The sequence below is a fragment of the Onychomys torridus genome, chromosome 4, assembly GCF_903995425.1.
Source record: "Onychomys torridus chromosome 4, mOncTor1.1, whole genome shotgun sequence".
NCBI classification, from domain to species: domain Eukaryota; kingdom Metazoa; phylum Chordata; class Mammalia; order Rodentia; family Cricetidae; genus Onychomys; species Onychomys torridus.
The window spans coordinates 68,122,986-68,142,722 of NC_050446.1; the positions used below are offsets into that span (position 1 = coordinate 68,122,986).

Sequence of the window (19,737 nt, forward strand, 5' to 3'; positions counted from 1 at the left end):
AATTATGTCTTGATTGTAATTCAGTTTCGGCCCTTGCCTTTTCAGATTGGAGCTCATTTAATAAACACTGGTCTCAGAACCAGTGTATATTGAACACTGCCCATGGCACAGGAGAGGTTCTGTGTCATTGATTCATTCTTTTATAGTATACTTTTATGATGTAGATATTCTACTTTTGTTTGAGATATGGTCATGCTGTGCAGTCTAGGCTGGTCTTATGATCCTCCTGCCTCAGCCTCCTGAGTGCTGGGATTAGAGGCGAGCTGTAGGTACTCTTACTGTCACCATTTTATAGGTGTGGCAGTTGGTGGCACAGAGACTTGAAGCAGTTTCCTCTAGTTATCCAGCTAGTTAGCATTGAGGATTTGAGCAGCTTGGTGCCATCATTTCCTGCTCTTGCCCCTCTAGGTTATAGGATTCTTCTCCCTACTTCCCCTAACTCCCCAAGACAGGGTCTTTCTGTGTAGCCCTGGCAGTCTTGGAACTCACTCTATAGACCAGGCCAGCTTCTGCCTCCCAAGTGCTGGAACTAAAGGCATGTATCACCAGGCCCAGAATTGGTTGTGGGTTTTTTGTTTTTGTTTTTGTTTTGACATGGGGTCTTGCAGCATGTTGTCTAGCTTGCCCAAACTCCTAGACTCATTCAAGTGGTTTTTTTTGGCTTTGGCTTTAGACCACAAGTATATACTACCATGACCTGCTTTTGAATGAATGTCATGACCTAATATATGCTTTTAAAACATGCTAGCTTCCATGTGAGGAGTGGTTTGGAAAGAAAGAAATGGGGGAAGCATAGTTGGGAAGCAATTTAGTAGCCCAGGCAAAAGCTAATGATAGTTTAGATTAGGCTGTAGGCAGTAAATAGACAGATTCAGTACGTATTTTAAAATCAGGACAAACAAGACCGAATGATGGACTGGATGTGTGGGAGGAGGGAGGTGTCAAGTATGAGCCCAGGTTTCTAGTGTGAGCATCTGGGTAGATGAAGGTGCCACTTTTCACATGGAAACAGGAGGAAGAGAAGTTTTTGATGACTTGAGGAGTGGAGTGAAGACTTTTGTGTGGTCACACTGAACATGAGATGCTGGTGAAGCACACATGGAGACTTGGAATGATCAGTCTTCGGGCTGACGCAGAAAGTGATGTTGGAGGTGAATCTGGATGGAATTGTATGTAGAGGATATTTATAACCCAGGAAATGGATGAGCTCACCTAGAGAAAAGAATAGAGTAGGGTGAGGGAGCTCAGGACTGAGTCCTAAGGGATCTAAGGAAACCTAAGAGCTGTTAGTGTAGAAGCAGAGAACAGCGCATTTCAAGAAAGACTCATCAGCTGTATTTTGTTGGGTTTAGCAGCACAGCTCTTCAGAAGAGTATAGTAAGAACAATGGAGGAGGGCTCAGGGTCAGGAGCCAGATGGAAGGGGGCTAGAGGAATGGGGAGATGGCCTTCACGTTGTGATTGTAGTCAGTCTCCCCACAAAAAAGCAGTGCTGCTTTCATTTTTTTGTTCTTTGTCTTTGGTAGCTTGCTAGAGAAGGGGGAGGGGTTGGGGATTTAGCTTAGTGGTAGAGTGCTGGTCTAGCAAGTGCAAGGCCATGAGTTCTAGCAAGTGCAAGGCCATGAGTTCGGTCCTCAGCTCCGGCAGAGAGAGGGGGGGGGGCGCTAGGGTAGGAGGATCTTCTGTCATGGCTTGAGAAATGATTCTCATGAGCTTTAAACGCTGGCCTCGGAGGGGAAAGGTTTTTTCTATTCTATGTACTTTAAACCTTTGCTGTCTTTGACCTTTCTTTTTTCCATCTTCCTGTCCAATATGTCTTGAACCTTTAAGTTTGTTCATCTTTATTTTTTTTGTTACTGCTTTTGTTCTTTCCCTTCTTTGTTTCTCTTTACTCTGTCTTTGTCTCTCTTCTGAGAGTTTCACTGTATCTCCTGAGATTGTCCTGCCTCCTGAGTGCTAAGACTACAGGCTTTGCCGTTGGTCCTGGCTTCTAGTTCTCTTAATACTAATAATTTTACTGACTTTTCTCTTTCTTTCTTTCTTTCTTTCTTTCTTTCTTTCTTTCTTTCTTTCTTTCTTTCTTTCTTTCTTTCTTTCTTCCCCTTCCCTTCCCTTCCTCCCTCCCTTCCTTCTTTCCTTCCTTTCTCTCTTTCTCCTTCCTCCCTTCCTTTCTTCCTTCCTTCCTTCCTTCCTTCCTTCCTTCCTTCCTTCCTTCCTTCCTTTCTTTCTTTTCTTGGGTTTTCATGACAGGGCTTCTCTTTGTAGCCTTGACTGTCTTAGAACTAGCTCTGTAGACCAGGCACAGAGATTCATCTGCCTCTGCCTCCTGACTGCTGGTATTAAAGGTGTGCGCCACCACTGGCCCTCTTCTTCTCTTCCTCCTCCTCCTTCTTTTAATTTTTTTTTGAGATAGAGTTTCACGTAACCTAGGCTGGTTTCAAACCCAATACATAGCTGAGGATGACTTAGAATTTCTGATTGTTTTGCCTCTACCTCCTAAGTGTTGAGGTTATGGGTGTGCACTATCATTCTGGATTATTCTGGATATTTCATATAAATGGTATGTAATATGTAACCTCTATGTTTGGCTTCTGTTTAGCATAATGTTTTGGAGGCTTATTAGCTACAGGAGTACCATATCAGTACTTTATTCTTTTTAATGGCTGAGTAATAATATTCCATTGTATACATATCATAATTGATCCATCTACCCCTTTCTGAGCAGTTGAACTTTTTTACCTTTATTTATTTTTGTGTAAATAGTGCTACCGTGAATGTGCATGATATGTTCTTAGTTATTTAGGTATATGCCTAGGAATCTTGTGGCAATGTATTAGTCATGTTTTTTTGTTAAAGATTCTTGCTGAATGTAATGATGCATGCTTATAATCCCAGTACTTGGGAGACTAAGGCAGTAGGATTATCATGAATTTAATGCTGGCCTGTGGCAGATTGCTGAGTTTGAGGTCACCCTGAGCTAAGCAGTCAGTACCAGGTTAGCCATGGCTGCACAGTGAGATCTGATCTCCAACTAAATAGAAAAAAAATGTAGTAAGAACAAAATGTAACAAAGTCTTCACTGTATAATGCTCAAAACTAGTTTCTCATCAACTATCCACCCTCCCACCACCAGGACCTCCTTGTACTTGGAGAATTCACTCTCCTGCCAAGAGCCCTACTCTTCACAGGGAAGATAAGGATGAGAAATAGCATTTGGGATAGAAATAAACAGCAGATAATAATCCATAATTGTTTTTCATCTTGAAGATGAGTCACCCTCAATTTATCTCCACATTTCCTCTGTCATCAGCTGTTCACTTTGAAAATCACCAGATTAACACTGCCAAAGGCAGGTAGAAAATGATCCAAGAGGCCAATTCAGAGTATCACATGATGAGTGGCTGAGAAGCTGGGAACAAGACAATCCTTAGGAAAATCTGTTTTTAGTTCCAGCAAAGACACTGATGTGTGAACCTAATTCACACTTCTATTATCCCTATCAGGTTATTTTTACAACAGTGAAATTTTAGAACAAGACTTGTTAGGGGATTATTTATTTCCTGGGAAGTTCTGTCTATCACTCTGCATATAATATTCTAAGGTCTAACTCCAGGGTTTATTTCAAGCCATGTTTTGTATTTCTGGTTATTAAACATGGGGCTCCCACAGTGGCCCAGGCTAGCCTGAGGACGCACTATGTACAGGTTGATTTTGAAATCACAATATAATCATCTCAGCCTCCTGCGTGCTGGGATTACAAGCATGAGCCACCATGACCAGCACTAAGACCCTTTTTCTCCCCAGAATTGTCCTGTGTACAAAGAATTCCAAAATAGACTACAAAAATATTCTCACACCATAGACATAAGAAAAATAACCAAGGCAAGTCTGGTGGCATAGGTCTGTAATCCCAGCTACTCAGGAGGCTGAGGCAGGAGGATTACAAATTAAAGGCCTGTCTAGGCTAGTCACTTCAAGGCTAGCTTGAGCAACAAAGTAATAAAATGAAAAAAAGAAAAGTGAGCTAAGGATATAGTTTAGAGGTAGACTACTTGCCTACCATGTAGAAAACACTTTGAAATTCAATCTCATTGCCATATTAAAAAGGGGGAAAAAAAAGGTGTGATCATGCTATGGAACAATGGAATTGAATTGAAGACCCTGACATTAATCCACACACAACTGATTTTTGACAAAGAAGCCAAAACTATACAATGGAAAAAAGAAAGTATCTTCAACAAATGGTGCTGGCATAAGTGGATGTCCCAATCACTGGGCAAGCTTTAGTGAAACATTTTACTATTAGGATAAGAATTTGTACTGTATCAAGCTGATGAAAGAAAATGCTGGCTGTACTTTTATGAGGGGAGGCTAAAATCTTTTTTTGTTGTTGTTGTTTGTTTTTTTTTTTTTTTTTGGTTTTTTGAGACAGGGTTTCTCCGTAGCTTAGGAGCCTGTCCTGGACTAGCTCTGTAGACCAGGCTAGCCTCGAGCTCACAAAGATCCACCTGCCTCTGCCTCCCGAGTGCTGGGATTACAGGTGTGTGCCACCACCACCGGGCTAAAATCTTTTTAGAATGTGGATTAGCCTATAGAAAAACGTCTGCCGTAATCAAACAATGAAATGGAAGATGAATAGGAAGCTCACTTACACTCTGAACAAAAAAATTTTAAAAAAACTAAATAAGTAAAAAAGAAAAAGATAAAAGGACCAGGTAGTGGTGGTTCACGCCTTTAATCCCAGTGCTTGGGAGGCAGAAGCAGGTGGACCTCTGTGAGTTCGTGGCCAGCCTGGTCTACAGAGTAAGATCCAGGTGAGCCAGGACTGTTACACAGAAAAACTCTGTCTCAGGGGAAAGAAAAAGGGGGGTGGGGTGGGGAGAAAGAAAGCAATGTCAGGCCAGCAAGATATATCAGCAGGTAAAGATGCTTGCTGCCAAGCCTGAGGAGTTTAATCTCCAGGACTCGCATGGTGAACAAAGTGACCCCCACAAGTTGTCCTCTGACCTCCACACATGCACCATGTACCACACACACACACACAAAATAAGTAAGTGCTATTGTTTTGTTTTATTTTTTTCGAGGGTTTCTTTGTGTAGCCTTGGTGCCTGTCCTGGACTAGCTCTGTAGACCAGGCTGGCCTTGAACTCACAGAGATCCGCCTGCCTCTGCCTCCCGAGTGCTGGGATTAAAGGCATGCGCCACCGCCGCCAAGAGAGTAAGCACTATTTCTCTTTAAGTGCTATAAAAAATGTAGTCTTGGGCTGGAGGGATAGCTCAGCCGTTAAAGGCTAGGCTCACCACCAAAAAATGTAGTCTAGTTAGATATGAACTTTGTAAACGTGTGGGAATCTCTTGTTCATTGCACTGGAAGGGTCTTTAGCTCCTCTGTAAGTATAAATGTGCTATTTTATCTGTATCTGAATTACCTTCTTCAGTCTGTACCACCACTTAGCCTCTACCTCTGACTCAAGGGTGAACTAGGAGACTGAGTTCAGATGTTCCTTCTAGGAACTAGATCCAAATCAGAGTCCAGTCAGTGAGGGCACGCTGAGGATGGCGGCTTCCCGCTGTCCTTGATGTTGTCTTCAAATCAACCCTGCAAATGCAGAGGAGTAGTTCTTTTCTCTTTCTTTCTTTCAGTTCTAGGGATCAATACTTCACACACACATGCTAGGCAAGTGCTCACTTATATTAGAAAATCATTCCTCAACTAAATTCATTCTTTCTATTTGCCTATGTAGACAGCAAAGGAGAGAGACAAAGAACCAGGGTACTAGGCATGAGGACTTACACCTGTGATCCCAGCATCTGGGAGGCTGAAGAAGGAGGCCTGTCACAAGCATCAGGCTAACCTGGGCTATATGGAAAAACTGTCTCAAACAAAAAAGCAAGGAAGGAAGGGGGGAGGGAGGGAGGGAGGAAGGAGGGAAGGAGGGAAGGAAAGAAGGGAGGGAGGGAGGAAGGAAGGAGGGAAGGAAGGAGGGAGGGAAGGAAGGGAGAGAGAGAAAGCAGTCAGGATAAACACTGTTTCCCTTTGAGAGTTCCAGGTAACAGACAATCAAATGCTCTGGTTACGTGCTGTGTTCGCCTTTGCCGTGACTTTACTGTTACCATCCGTGAACTTTCTTAAGAGTGGGCACAGCCTGGGGTCACTGCACATTAGGGAAACACTGTCTTGGTTTGGACACATTTGCAAGGGCTGGAATGCACCCCTCTCCCCCTTTCTAAAACATTAAATGTTAATTTACGGCAAGTGTGCACAGTCACACTGGATGACAGAACTTGGTGATGGGCTGGTAAGGGAAAGTCTCCCTCTTTCCTCTACCTTCCACACTAACTAAAATGAGTGAGCATCAGCTCCTGCCGGATTCGGTCAGCCTCTAAGTCCAGGGACTCCATTTGCTCATGCTCGCCCTCAGGTGGCTGTTCAATGGGTCCAGTGACTGCAGAGGACCAAACGTCCATCCCATGTTCCAGGGAAATGTTGTGAAGAACACAACAAGCCAAGATGATGTGGCTGGATTTCTCTGGTGAGTACTGCAATGCTCCCTTCGATCCGTCCAGGCACCGGAACCTACAGCATAGAGTTCGCAAAGTCTTCTCAATCACGCTGTGAGTTGCAGAATGGGCCCTATTATATCGATGCTCTGCTGGAGTTTCAGGAATACGAAGTGGAGTCATGAGCCAGGTTCGGAGAAAGAAGGCACTGTCACCTGAATGAAAGCCAAAGAGAATGTGACTGTGAGTGGGTTATCAACAGGAGTGAGATTCCGGCAGGATGTGGTGGCACAAGACTGCCATCTCAGTGCTCAAGATGTTGAGACAGGAGGACTACCTCAAGTCCCAGGCCAGTCTGAACTACATATGAGACCTTGTCTCTCAGAAAAAAAGTTAAATTTGGAAATACAGTAAGGAAGGAGAGGAAAATACAACAGCCTTTGGAGCCAAAGCATGCCATACCATAATAACCAACAGAAACATGCTGTCATAAGAAAGTATAGGAGGGGGGCGGCTAAAGAGATGGTTGAGGTTAAGAGTTATGTGCTGCTCTTTTTTTGAGGGGGGTTGGGTTGAGACAGGGTTTCTCTATGGAGTTTTGGTGCCTGTCCTGGATCTCGCTCTGTAGACCAGGCTGGCCTCAAACTCACAGAGATCCGCCTGGCCCTGCCTCCCGAGTGCTGGGATCAAAGGTGTGCGCCACTGCCCAGCATATGTACTGTTCTTGCAGAGGCCCTGGATTTAATTCCCAGCACCTACCTGTGGCTTACAATGATCTGTAACTCCAGTTCCAGGATTTTGGCCTCCAAGGATACCAGGGACACACACATACTATACATACATATATGCAGGCAAACTCTCCTACTCATAAACTAAAAATAAATAATTTTAAATAGAAGGCATGAACTACTACTGATTGGCTCCTTTCTCCCTTCCTTGAAGCTTGTTCTCTGCCCATAGTTCTTCAACCCTTCCTCCCTTTTCTCCATGGTGGTGGTGATGGTAGGTGATGAATGTCAAGGCTACAAACCAAGCCCAGTACAGGTGGCACAAACCAGAAATACCTGCACTTGGGAGTCTGAGGCAGGAGGATGACCAGTGAGGCCAGCCTGGTCTATACAGTGAAAGTCCATCTCAAAAACAATAAAGTTTATCACTGTTAGAAGCATAAGGCAGTGTTGGCTGGCAATCTCCTTGACTAAAACCAATGTGGGGAAGCTGGTAGCTAAGGAGATCTAATCTGCAGGAAGCAGAAACACAGGAATCAGACCCTTGGCTCTTTCTTTCTTGGTGTTGCATTTTTTTAGCCATGCTGCGGGAGAACTCAGGCCCTGCACATGTTGGAGAGCGACAGCCCTCAGAATTCCTTGTCTTTCTTGTATTTACTTTTATTTTTCTTGAGATAGTTTCATGTAGCTCAGGCTGGCCTGGACCTTGCTAGGCAGCTGAGGATAACCTTGATTCCTGATCCTCCTTCCTTTACATCCAAAGTGCTAGAATTATAGATGTGTATGCCACCATTCCCAGTGAGTTTTCAAATCCAGAGAGACTGTTCTTTATCAAAGGCCTAATAAAAATGATAAAGGGTCAGATGTGGTGGCATGTATCTTTAATTCCAGCACTCAAGAGGCAGAGTCAGGCAGATTTCTTTGAGTTTGAAGCCAGCCTGGTCTATATGGTGAGACCCTGTCTCAAACAAACAAACCACCACTACCCCCCCAAAAATTCAAATGATACCATATTTACACAATCTCCAAAGAGTTCAAGAGAAAAATAAATTCTAACAGGAGCTCTAAAAACAGTCATGAAGAAACTTTCTAATTTTACTGTGAACTTTCATGTCGGAAAGCATGACCTAGGTAGGGATTTCATACCACTTCACAATGATTTATCTTCCCAGCGCTGGGAAGAGTAGACCTGTGTCTGCACAGCCATCAGAACTCAGGGAGCTGCACCCTTGGACACTGCAATTACATCATCACACCTCTGTGACAGAGGTGCTGCAGGAACAGGAACACGATGATGTAAATAGAGAGAAGACATCAGAAGTCGATTCAAATGATACTGAAGGCACTTCCTTTAAGTGACTTCCTTATCACAGGATCCTGGGAAGTCCTAAGAAAAGCACACAATGGGGAGCAAAGTCCTAATTCAACAGCACAAGGTTTCTATACTGTTTAATTGTCCCGACTCACCACCTCAGACAAACACAGGAGCTCACACAGAGGTGCGACTCCCCCCGCCCCAGACTGGGTCTCATTACACAGCCCTGTCTATACTGGAACTCACTCTGTAGACCAGGCTGGCCTCAAACGCACAGCGCCACTTGAGTGCTACGATTAAAGGCATGAACTACTACAGCGAACTAGGTGCAACTTTTTATAAGTCCCAATCAGACACTGGGCCCTGAGTACCAAAGTAAGCACTGTACTCCTGATCCATCATTAAGTTCAATAAACAGTCAGACCGTTAAGACAGAGATGGCCACTGTTCTAAAAATAATAAAAGACTTCTTTCATTTAGGAGCTTATGTTTCTAAGACTGGATTAGCTGAAAATAACTGAGATGTCTCACAAAAATGTAAAGTTTATATTTAGTTGGTTTTCTTTTTTGAGACAGTCTCGTTCTGTAGACCTAAAACTCCTATGCAGCTCAAACCGACCTTAAATTCACACAATCCTCCTGCCTAGGCCTCCAAAGTGCTGGGACTATAGGCATGAGCTACCACATCCGGTTTTCCCTACCACTTTTGTTTGTTCTGAATCTAGGATCTCATGCTGATCAGGCCCCTAAACTTCCAATACTTGTCTCCACCTCTCAAATCTGGGATTACAGACATACACCAACTCCTTTCTTCTTTGAACTGAACCCACTCTTTCTAAACTCTACATTTTTAAAATGGATGTAGAGCAGGCTATGATGGTATACACATATAACCTAGACCTATGAGACAAGTTTAAGGCCAGCCAGGACAAAAAGAGAGAGATTGGGGAAAGAAATGATGCTGGACCCTAGACAGCGCAGAATAAAGGTGCTTGACAGAACTACAAAGCCCAAGGGTCCAGGTTTGATCCCTGGAACCCATGTGTGAAAGGAGACCGAACTCCTGAAACCTGTCCTCTGATCTCCACATACATAGAAACGTTTCAAAAGGACATCACAAACAATAATGAGAGTAACACCTGTGACAGACCTAACAATGACACCTGTAACATTCTCAACATCTACTATGGAGTAGGGACAGTAATAGGTGAGCAGCACTTTTGTGCTCAGAGTAAGACCTTTCTTTTCTTTCTCCCCACCCCGCACCAAAAAAAGCCAAGAGCTGGACAGGATGGCTCAGTGGGTAAAGCACTTGCCACATGAGCCTGACAACCTGAATTCAATCCCTGGAACTCACATAAAGGTAGAAAGAGAGAACTAATTCCACAAAGTTTTCTGACCTTCACAGGAACGCTAAGGAATGTATGCACTCAACACTTAGACATCATACACACACAATAACAATAAAATAAATAAATAAAACAAGCTCCATACTCACTAACTGGTTATAACTCAAGCATGCCTGGAATACAGACACTCATGAGGGATTAGGATCAGATGGGGAACGGATTATAAATGCTTACGAGATCATTCAGTCACCCATAAGACATTCTGGGAGATCTTACCCAAAGCTGCTTAACAGCACTAGCCTAAGAGCTGAAGAAGTAAGAACTCGGCTGACCTGTTTCGAGAAGGAGTGTGTTTAGAGGTGGGAGTTTAGGTCATACACCTATAGGGACAGCTAAGAATGAGAACAGGAAGGGATGGTTTAAGAGGAACTTAAAGTGGAGTATGACGGTATGTACCTGTAATCCCAGCTACCCCAAGATGAGCCAAGAGGATCAGGCTCCTGAAGCCAGTTTGGGAAACAGTGAGATACCTGTCTCAAACAACAGCACCAAAAAAAGGACCTTAAATATTCTGGGCCTCCTCTCAGTTTCCTCTTTTGTAAAAAAAACATTGATATTATTTAACTTTTGTTAAAGCAGGGTCTCCTGTTTCCCTGGCTGGCCTTGAATTTTCATGTAATACTAGCATTCAAGGAGGCTGAGGCTGGTGGATTATGAGTTCAAGGCCAGTTTAAGGGCAGACTGGAAGACATATAGAAATCCCGTCAAGAGAAAAATAAAAAGTACCAGTAGGTGTTGCATGGAAAATGATATGTGTAACTGAGAAAAATCAGAAGCTGGGAGCTCATCAGTGTGCCCGCAGTCTGCCCACTGGGAACTGGGAAGGCTTCTCTTTAATGGAAAATTTAAACATTAAAGACAAGTAGTTCCCAAGCATCTGATGCTCATGCTAAGCATCTCACTTTGAGCACATACTGTACAGATATGATTAGTGACTTTCCACTAATAGAGATGTATTCCAACACCTGATAACCCCCCCAAATAAGTTCTCACTATGAGGCTAATGCTGTTTTGAAACTCACAACCCTGCCTCAGCATCTTAAATCCTTCATACACGTTTCTTTTTCTCCTCTTTTTTTCTTTTTTAGGTTACAGGATCTCATGTAACCTAGTGTAATGTACATTATACTGGCAAATTGTCATATGCTGTTTGAGCTCACTGGAAAAACTTGCTCTAGAATGGAAGGTTCTTCCCCCAAGTTCAGGCCCAAGCATATTTGTCTCATTGTTTTTCTTTTTTAAAAAGAAAAAAAGATGTATTTATTTATTATTTATACAGTGTTCTGCCTGCATGTATGCCTGGAATCCAGAAGAGGGCACCAGATCTCATTCCAGATGGTTGTGAGCCACCATGTGGTTGCTGGGAATTGAACTCAGGACCTCTGGAAGAGCAGCCAGTGCTCTTAACCTCTGAGCCATCTCTCAGGCCCCTGTCTCACTATTTTTCAAGGCTCCCTGTCTGGGGATGGGTTGCCTGTGAGGAGAGAAAAGCACAGCAAAACAGCTCAAGAGTAAAAACATCTTGTTTTTGGAACAGCTGGAAGGTGAACCATGTCAACAGCTCTTCCTATTATTTAGTCCATGATAAAATGGTGCCAACAGCAAGAAAGACAAGCTGGAGGAAGTTCAGCATGGAAAGCTCATTCACAGAGAGAAATGCAATCAGGAAGGTCAGCTGACTGCCTCATTTCTCCAGTCACTTTCTACTAGATGTCTGTAAGCCCCTGATTTGATGATATCTCTCTCTCTCTCTCTCTCTCTCTCTCTCTCTCTCTCTCACACACACACACACACACACACACACACACACACACACACACACACACGAGAGACAGAGAGTCTATCTATCACTTGCTATTTATTCTTTTTTTGCCATGTACTTAATGAACTCACTCATTCAAAACTGAAAGCATGGTTCTTATAGGTCATTCTCTGGACCATACAGAACACCCAGGTTGGCCATGACCTTAATAAGTAGCAGAAATTAGTCTTGAACTCTTCATCTCCCTGCTTCCTCTCCCCAATGCTTTATTACAGGTGTGCGCTGCTATGCGCGGCTCTTTCCTTTCTGTCTAGGTTAGAACTCCTGGGCTCAAGTGATCCCTTTTGCCTCAATCTCTGCAGTATTTGACTCTACAGGCAGAGCCACCATGCTCACCTCTAATTGCACCCTAAAACACAATACATTGTGCTGGGCATGATGGTGCATGCCTTTAATCCCAGCACTCAGGAGGCAGAAGCAGGTGGATCTCTGTGAGTTTAAAGCCAGTCTGGTCTACAGAGTGAGTTCCTGGACAGCCAGGGTTACAGGGAGAAACCCTGTCTGGAAAAACCCGAACAAATAAACAAAACATAATATGTTGCGCATAAGACAACCTTTGTCCTGTTGCTTATCTAAGAGTAAAGGGGCTTAAGAGGCTTAAGAGATAGCTAGCTTAGTAAAGAGCACTGGCAGATGACCTGAGTTTAGTCCCCAGTGTAGCTGCTCACAACTATCTGTAACTCTAGTTCCAGGATATCCAACACCTTCTTCTAGTCTCTGCAGGCACCAGGCACACACAAGGTGCACAGACATACAAAATACCCATACGGATAAAATAAAAATAAATCAAAAGAGTAAAGTTCAAATGAATAAAGCTTTCAAGCTCAAGATTTCCTGGTTACTAACAGTATCCTTCACAGCTGAACAGTCACTTGGGTTTACACCACTTGGTGATGAATTCTTGTCCCACTCAGATCATGAGTCAGCCTTTTAAATAAGACTCGGCAGATATGAGCAGAATGGAGAAGCAATTACTTTTGTTGTTATTTTGTTTTTGTTTGTTTGTTTGTTTTTTGTTTTTTGAGAGAGGGTTTCTCTGTGTATCCCTGGCTGTCGTGGAACTCACAGAGATTCACCTGTCTCTGCCTCCCCCCACCACTGCCTGGCAAAAAGCAAGTGTTTTTTTTTGTTTGTTTTTTTTGTTTTTTTTTAATTTATTTATTTATTCGGTTTTGTTTTGTTTTTTGTTTTTCGAGACAGGGTTTCTCTGTGTAGCTTTGTGCCTTTCCTGGAACATGCTTTGTAGGCCAGGCTGGCCTTGAACTCACAGAGATCCGCCTGCCTCTGCCTCCCAAGTGCTGGGATTAAAGGCGTGTGCCACCAACGCCCAGCTAATTTATTTATTTTTTTATTTTACGTACATTGGTATGTTGCCTTCATGTATGTCTATATGAGGGTGTCAGATCCCCTCAAACAGGAGTTACAGAAGACAGTTGTGACCCACCATGTGGGTGCTGGGAATTGAACCCAGGCCCTTCGGAAGAGCAGCAGTGCTCTTAACCACTGAGCCATCTCTCCAGCCCCAAGAAGCAAGTTTTTATAATAAAAATTCTACCTCAGCCAGCCTGGGCTGCTGTGGCTACATGAGACCATGTCTCCCCCCCACCTGGTCCCCACAAAAAAAGGGGGTGGCAAGATGATTTATCCTGTAAAGGCACTTGCCACCAAGCCTGAAGACTTGAGCTCAATCCCTGAAACCACCTGGTGGAAGGAGAGAACTGGTTCCGGCAAATTGTCCTCTGACCTCTACACATCGCCTCGGCAATCATGCACCTGTCCCACATACTACATAATAAATGTGATTAAAAAAATTTAGCTGGTGGTGGTGGCACACGCCTCTGATCCCAGCACTTGGAGGAGCTCGGTGAGTTCGAGGCAAGCCTGGTCTACAAATCGAGCTACAGGACAGCCAGGGCTACACAGAGAAATCCTGTGTCTTGGAAAAAACTTTTTTTTGTTTTTGTTTTTCAAGACAGGGTTTCTCTATGTGGCTTTGCGCCTTTCCTGGAACATTTTTAAAATGTTAGATGGATACAGTGGCACTGGAGGACAGAGGCAAGAGGGCTACAAATGACACCCTGTGTCAGACACACAAACATGCCTGTGAGCTGTCTACTATCATTTTCATGTAGATATCACAGCAATAGTCACCAGCAGCAGCAGTATTTCACACTGAGTACTTTGATGCTACTATAGAGTAAACTCTGAAATTACCCAATCCTCACAATAGGCATTATTGCCGCTAGTTTTATATTCACCTCTGTTGATATATTGTGTTCCCAATATATTGTGCACCCCAATAAACTTATATGGGTTCAGAGAACAGATCAGCTACTAGACAGACATGGAGACCAGAAAATGGTGGCACTCACACCTTTAATCCTAGCCTTCTGGAGGCAGAGATCCATTCAGATCTCTGTGAGTTCAAAGCCACACTGGAAACAGCCAAGCATGGTGACTCACGCCTTTAATCCCAAGAAGTAATGGCAGAAAGGTATATATGGCGTGAAAACTAGGAACTAGAGCCTGGTTAAGCTTTTAGGCTTTTGAGCAACAGTTCAGCTGAGATCCATTTGGGTGAGGACTCAGAGGCTTCCAGTCTGAGGAAACAAGATCAGCTATGGAATTGGTGAGGTGAGGTTAGCTGTGGCCTGTCTCCCTGATTTTCCAGCATTCACCCAAAACCTGGTCCCAGATTTGTTTTTTTTTGTTTTGTTTTGTTTTGGTTTTTTGAGACAGGGTTTCCCTGTGTTGTGGTGGTATTGTGTTCCCCAAAATATTGTGTGTTCCCTGAAATAAACATATCTGGGATCAGAGAACAGACAGCCACTAGAACAAAGCCAAAATTGGTGGCTAGAAAATGGGAAGAGTATAAGCCACAGCAGAAGTTGGGCGGTGGTGGTACACACCTTTAATCCCAGCACTTGGGAGGCAGAGCTAGCCAGATCTCTAAATTCAAGGCCACTTTAGAAACAGCTAAGCATGGTGACCCACGCCTTTAATCCCAGGGAGTGGGGGCAGAAAGAAAAGGGTATATAAGGCGTGAGGACCAGGAACTAGGAGAGAAGGAAAAAGCATGTAGTTAGTTAAGCTTTGGAGCAACACAGTTCAGCTGAGAGCCATTCATTGGGAGGAGGACTCAGAAGCTTCCAGTTTGACGAAACAAGACCAGCTGAGGAACTGGTGAGGTGAGGAAACTGTGGCTTGTTCTGTGTCTCTGATCTTCCAGCATTCACCCCAATAACTGGCCTCGGGTTTGAGTTTTATTAACAAGACTCTTTAAGATTCCTACTACACTGTGTATCTTTGCGCCTTTCCTGGAACTCACTTGGTAGCCCAGGCTGGCCTGGAACTCACAGAGATCTGCCTGCCTCTGCCTCCTGAGTGCTGGGAATAAAGTTGTGTGCCACCACCGCCTGGCCAGGTTTGTTTTTATTAGTAAGACTTTTGAAGATTCCTGTTACATTTACCATTTTACAGATGCTAGCAATTATTGCCCCTACTGGCTATAATTAACAAGTTCTGTACTGGTATTTTGGTGAAATTGAGATTATTTACAGGATTTGTGTGTGTGTGTGTGTGTGTGTGTGTGTGTGTGTGTATCTCTGGCTCCCTAGTACTAGAATTATAAGTGTATGCCACCATGCCTGGCTTTTTTTTTTTTTTTTAACATGGGTTCAATTCCATACTCGAATAATACCAAACTCAGGTCCCCAGACTTGAATGACAAGAACTTTACCACTGAGCTACCTCCTAAGTCTCTATAGCAGTGGTTCTTAATCCTTGGGTGATGACCCCTTTCGGGGTTTCCTAAGACTGTTGGAAAGCACAGATATTTGCATTATGATTTGTAACAGTGGCAAAATTGCAGTTATGAAGTAGCAATGAAATAATTTTATGGCTAGGGTCACCACAACACGAGGAACTGTATTCAAGGGCAGAAGCATCAGGAAGGTTGAGAACCACTGCTCTACTGGGTTGTTTCTGTGGCTAATATTGGCAATGCAAATTCTTGTGATCTTGTGTTTTGTTTGTTTTTGACTTTTGTCTTTTGGTGCAGGATCTCACGTAACCTATGCTGGCCTTAAACTTAGTATGTAAACCAAGAATGACCTTGAGTCCCTGATCCTCCCCCTGACCCCTCCTCCCAAATGCTGGTATTGTAAGCTTCCATCACCAGACATCTTATTTTACATGTTCATGAACATATAACTCCAAGATAACTTCTCAGAAGTAGAACAGCAAGGTCAAATAATGTTTGTAAGTTCCAGTAAATGTGCTTTATTTTATTGTATTTATTACTCTTATCTTAAAAAAAAAATTTGGTGTGTGAGCGTTTAAGTGTACTTATGTGGGTTCAAGTATCTTCTGGAACCAGAAGAAGGCATGAAATCCCCTAGAGCTGGAGTTACAGGCAATTGTGAGTTGCCAATGCGGGTGTTGAGAAGTGAATTCCGATCCTCTGGAAGAGCAGGAAGTGCTCTTAATCTCTGAGCCATCTTGTTTAGTTTTTGAGACAGGGAGTCATGTATCACAAGCTGGCTTCAAACTCCCTATGTAGCTGAGGATCACCTTGGACTTTTGATCCTCCTGCCTCTCCTCCTCCTGAGTAGTGGGAAACATAGTTATGCAGTGCTGAGAACGGAACCCAAGGCTTCCTACTCTACCAACTGAGTGACCCTAGTCCCTTATTTTATTTATTATTATTATTTTTGTTTGTTTTTCGAGACAGGGTTTTTCTGTGTAGCCCTAGCTGTCCTGAAACTTGCTTTGGAGACCAGGCTGGCCTCAAACTCACATAGATCCGCCTGCCTCTGCCTCCCAAGCACTGGGATTTAAGGAGTGTGCCACCACCGCCTAGCCCCCTTATTTTCTTTTTGAGACAGGGTCTCCCTATACACCCAGGTTGGCCTAGAAGACTTTATATAGCCCAGGCTGTGCCTAAAACTCAAGAGCCTTCTGCCTCAGTCTCCCCAGTCCTGGGATTACAAGCATATACAACAATTCCCAGCTTAAATATTGTTTTTGTTTAAAAATTTTTAACATTTATTTTATGTGTACAGGTGTTATGGCTGCATATGCATATTATATCTGTATACCATGTGCATGGCTTGTGCTGTGGAGGATGGAAGGATGGAAGGCATTGGATCCCTTGGAACTGGAGTTAGGGGTAGTTGTGAGCCTCCACGTGGTTTCTGGGAATGAAATCCAGGTCCTCTTCAAGAACAAGTGCTCTTGAGTTCCAGGACAGGCTCCAAAGCTACACAGAGAAACCCTGTCTCAAAAAACAAATAAAAAGAACAAGTACTCTTAACCACTGAGCACACCTCTCCACCCCTTTAATATTGATTTTTTTTTTTAAATCAAGGTACAAAGGTTGAAGGTTCAGTGGTAGAATCCTTGCCTGGCATTCCCAAGCCTTGGGTTTGATCCCTAGTACAGGAATAGTAATAAAAATCACTATGAGGATGTGGTGGTATACACCTTTAATCCCAGCAATGGAAGGCAAAGGGAAGTGAATGTCTGAGTCCAAGGCTAGCCTGGTCTACACAGCAACTTCCAGGCTAGCCAGGGCTACCTAATGAGTCCTTGCCTCAGAAAGTCTCTAAGAAGTAACAGTGAAAGGAAGCAGTGAGGGCTCAGAGAGCTCTCACCCGAGGTTTTGCATACGCGGGAGAGGACAAAGAGTAAGGCTGTAGAGTCTTGGATCCACCCGCTCTACAGCCTACCTTTCCTAGGCGTCTAAACTGAGCACTTACACTTGCAAACTTACCAAGCAGCCAGCTCTCCTTGTGCATCCCAGTCTCCAGGTGACTGCTAAGAGAAGACTGCTGCAGCACGGCGCAGTCCTGGAGGCTGCCTGGCCAGCTCGTCTCCACCTTCATTAGTGCTCCTCGGACGTCACACACCACCAGGCAGTTCAAAGAATGCAGCCCCTTGCGGTTCACATAAGAGAGGTCTTCAGCATTCGGTGCCTTGATTGCCACGTGGATGCAGTCAAGCACTCCTATGACCCCTGGCATCCCTGCCAGTCCATAGAATTCATCCTTTAGAGACTGCACTGCAGCTTCATCAGCTGGAAAGTGAATAAACTGTGAGGCCCTTTCCACAAGGGCTTCAGTGACATTGGCAACGCATCGGCTCATAGAGGCTTGACTAATTCCAATTGCATCTCCCATCCGAGTCTGGAAGGAACCTGAGGTATAAAAGCCCAATGCCGCCAGGATCTGTGTCTCTGGGCTAATAGCCCTAGATCGCTGAGTAGGTCGAGAAAGACTTGCCCCCAAGAGTTCCACTAAGTAGTAAATGAATTGTCGGGGAAATCCATACATGGACATCAAATACTCATCAGTCACATCATCCAGCTTAAATCGGTCCAAGGTCCGGTGACCTCTGCCATACAGCAAGAGATCACAGTCAAGCACTGTTATTGGAATAGCCATAGCCAATGTAGATATACACTTCTATCTGCTTTCTGAATTTTTTCCCAGTGAAGAGCTTGGCACAAGAAGGAAGTGTCAGAATTCAACAGCTAAACCATCAGTTAAATGGCTCTGACATTTATATTCTTCTTTCTGTAAAGTAATTAGAAAAAACAATTAGAGCTGGGTGGTGGTGGCGCATGCCTTTAATCCCTGCACTTGGGAGGCAGAGGCAGGTGCATCTCTGAGTTTGAGGCCAGCCTGGTCTACAGAGTGAGTCCCAGGACAGCCAGAGCTGCACAGAGAAACCCTGTCTTGAAAAACTACAGAACAAAACAAAACAAAAAAGAACTAGAAACCTACAAAACCATACCAACTGACTCAAAACCTATAATACCTTTGCAGCGATTCATTTTTTAACTCTGAATTTTTCTCCACTAACTCACCGATACATGGCAAATTTGGTCTGATTTGCAGACAATGGGAGTTTAATCTCAGTGGCTCATCTAATGCCTGGCATTCAACTGAGAACAGCCAAAGATTAATGGAGGAGATGGTGTTACTATTCACAAGGTAGAATATGGCAGCCATGAAGCAATTTACAAGTTATAAACACTGTGAGGATTAGTCATGGAGGTTTGTTTTCCAAAGCCCTGTGGCTCCACCTTACATATACAAGACAGATGTGGGAGTGCTCAAACCAGTCTAACGAGGAAGCCAGGAGGACAGAGAAGAAAAAAGTCCATAACCTTGCCCGGGGACCTACACCATCTGCTATAATAAGCTTTCTCTTTATCTCAAGAGGTCCAAATCCCGAGGCTGAGGGCTAGAAAGGAGGACTAGCGAGATGGAAGTGAGGAAGACCTCGAGAGAAACAGGGCCACTTTTACAACCCGCCTTCAAAATATTACTAAGGGACAGAGAGCAGACTCCGAGAGCACAGGGGTTAGCTGCACGTCTAGAGAAATGAACTGGATTCCTGAGACTCACAGAGTGGAAGGAAAGAATTGTCTGACGAAACTTGTCCTCTGACCTCCACATCCTTGCCATAGCTCGCCCCTCCTCCAATACTTAAACATAAAAAAAAAAAAAAAGTTATGTTTATTCCTTTAAAAGTTGTGCAAATAAAGATACCCAACGCAGGCAGGATGGCTCACTGTAATTCCAGTACGTGGGAGGTGGAGGCAAGAGGATGAGTTCGAGGCAAGCCTGGACTACAAGAGCCGGGGTGGGGGGGGGGGGTGGGGTGGGTGGGGGGTGGGGTGGGGTCAACAAAACAAACTGCCAAGACTGGCCGAGCGCTAACAGTAGTGTTAGCATTGGAAGCTGGGGCGGTAGCTTGGCCGCGTGTTCCAGTGAGCTAGCTCCAGTACCTTCCAGGCTAACCTGAGTTACACAGCGAGACCTCGTCTCGAAAAAGCCAAATACCAAAGTCTGACTGCTCGGACACACCAGACGGCTGCTCCCTGCCTCGCCGCAGCAGCCGGGCTCCCGGGAGCACACTCCGCCCTCCCAGCCAGGGAAGGCCCTCCCCCGGAAGC

At 44.2% G+C, this 19,737-nt stretch overlaps 1 protein-coding gene across 4 annotated transcripts; it reads right to left on the minus strand.

Annotated features, from left to right (window-relative positions):
* Window positions 1–5,963: 5,963 nt before the first annotated feature.
* Window positions 5,964–19,717, minus strand: Harbi1 (harbinger transposase derived 1). Of its 4 annotated transcripts, none has more exons than XM_036185250.1 (3): window positions 19,649–19,717; window positions 17,548–18,349; window positions 5,964–6,715 (listed from the first exon to the last, which is right to left on the minus strand). In XM_036185250.1, exons 2-3 carry the CDS (start codon window positions 18,215–18,217, stop codon window positions 6,336–6,338), a joined length of 1,050 nt encoding a protein of 349 aa, XP_036041143.1. In that variant the 5' UTR covers window positions 18,218–18,349; window positions 19,649–19,717; the 3' UTR covers window positions 5,964–6,335. The 4 variants fall into 4 exon arrangements, with proteins under 4 accessions (XP_036041143.1, XP_036041144.1, XP_036041141.1 ...); XM_036185251.1 differs by having other exon boundaries at window positions 19,625–19,717; XM_036185248.1 differs by having other exon boundaries at window positions 19,583–19,717.
* Window positions 19,718–19,737: the final 20 nt, after the last annotated feature.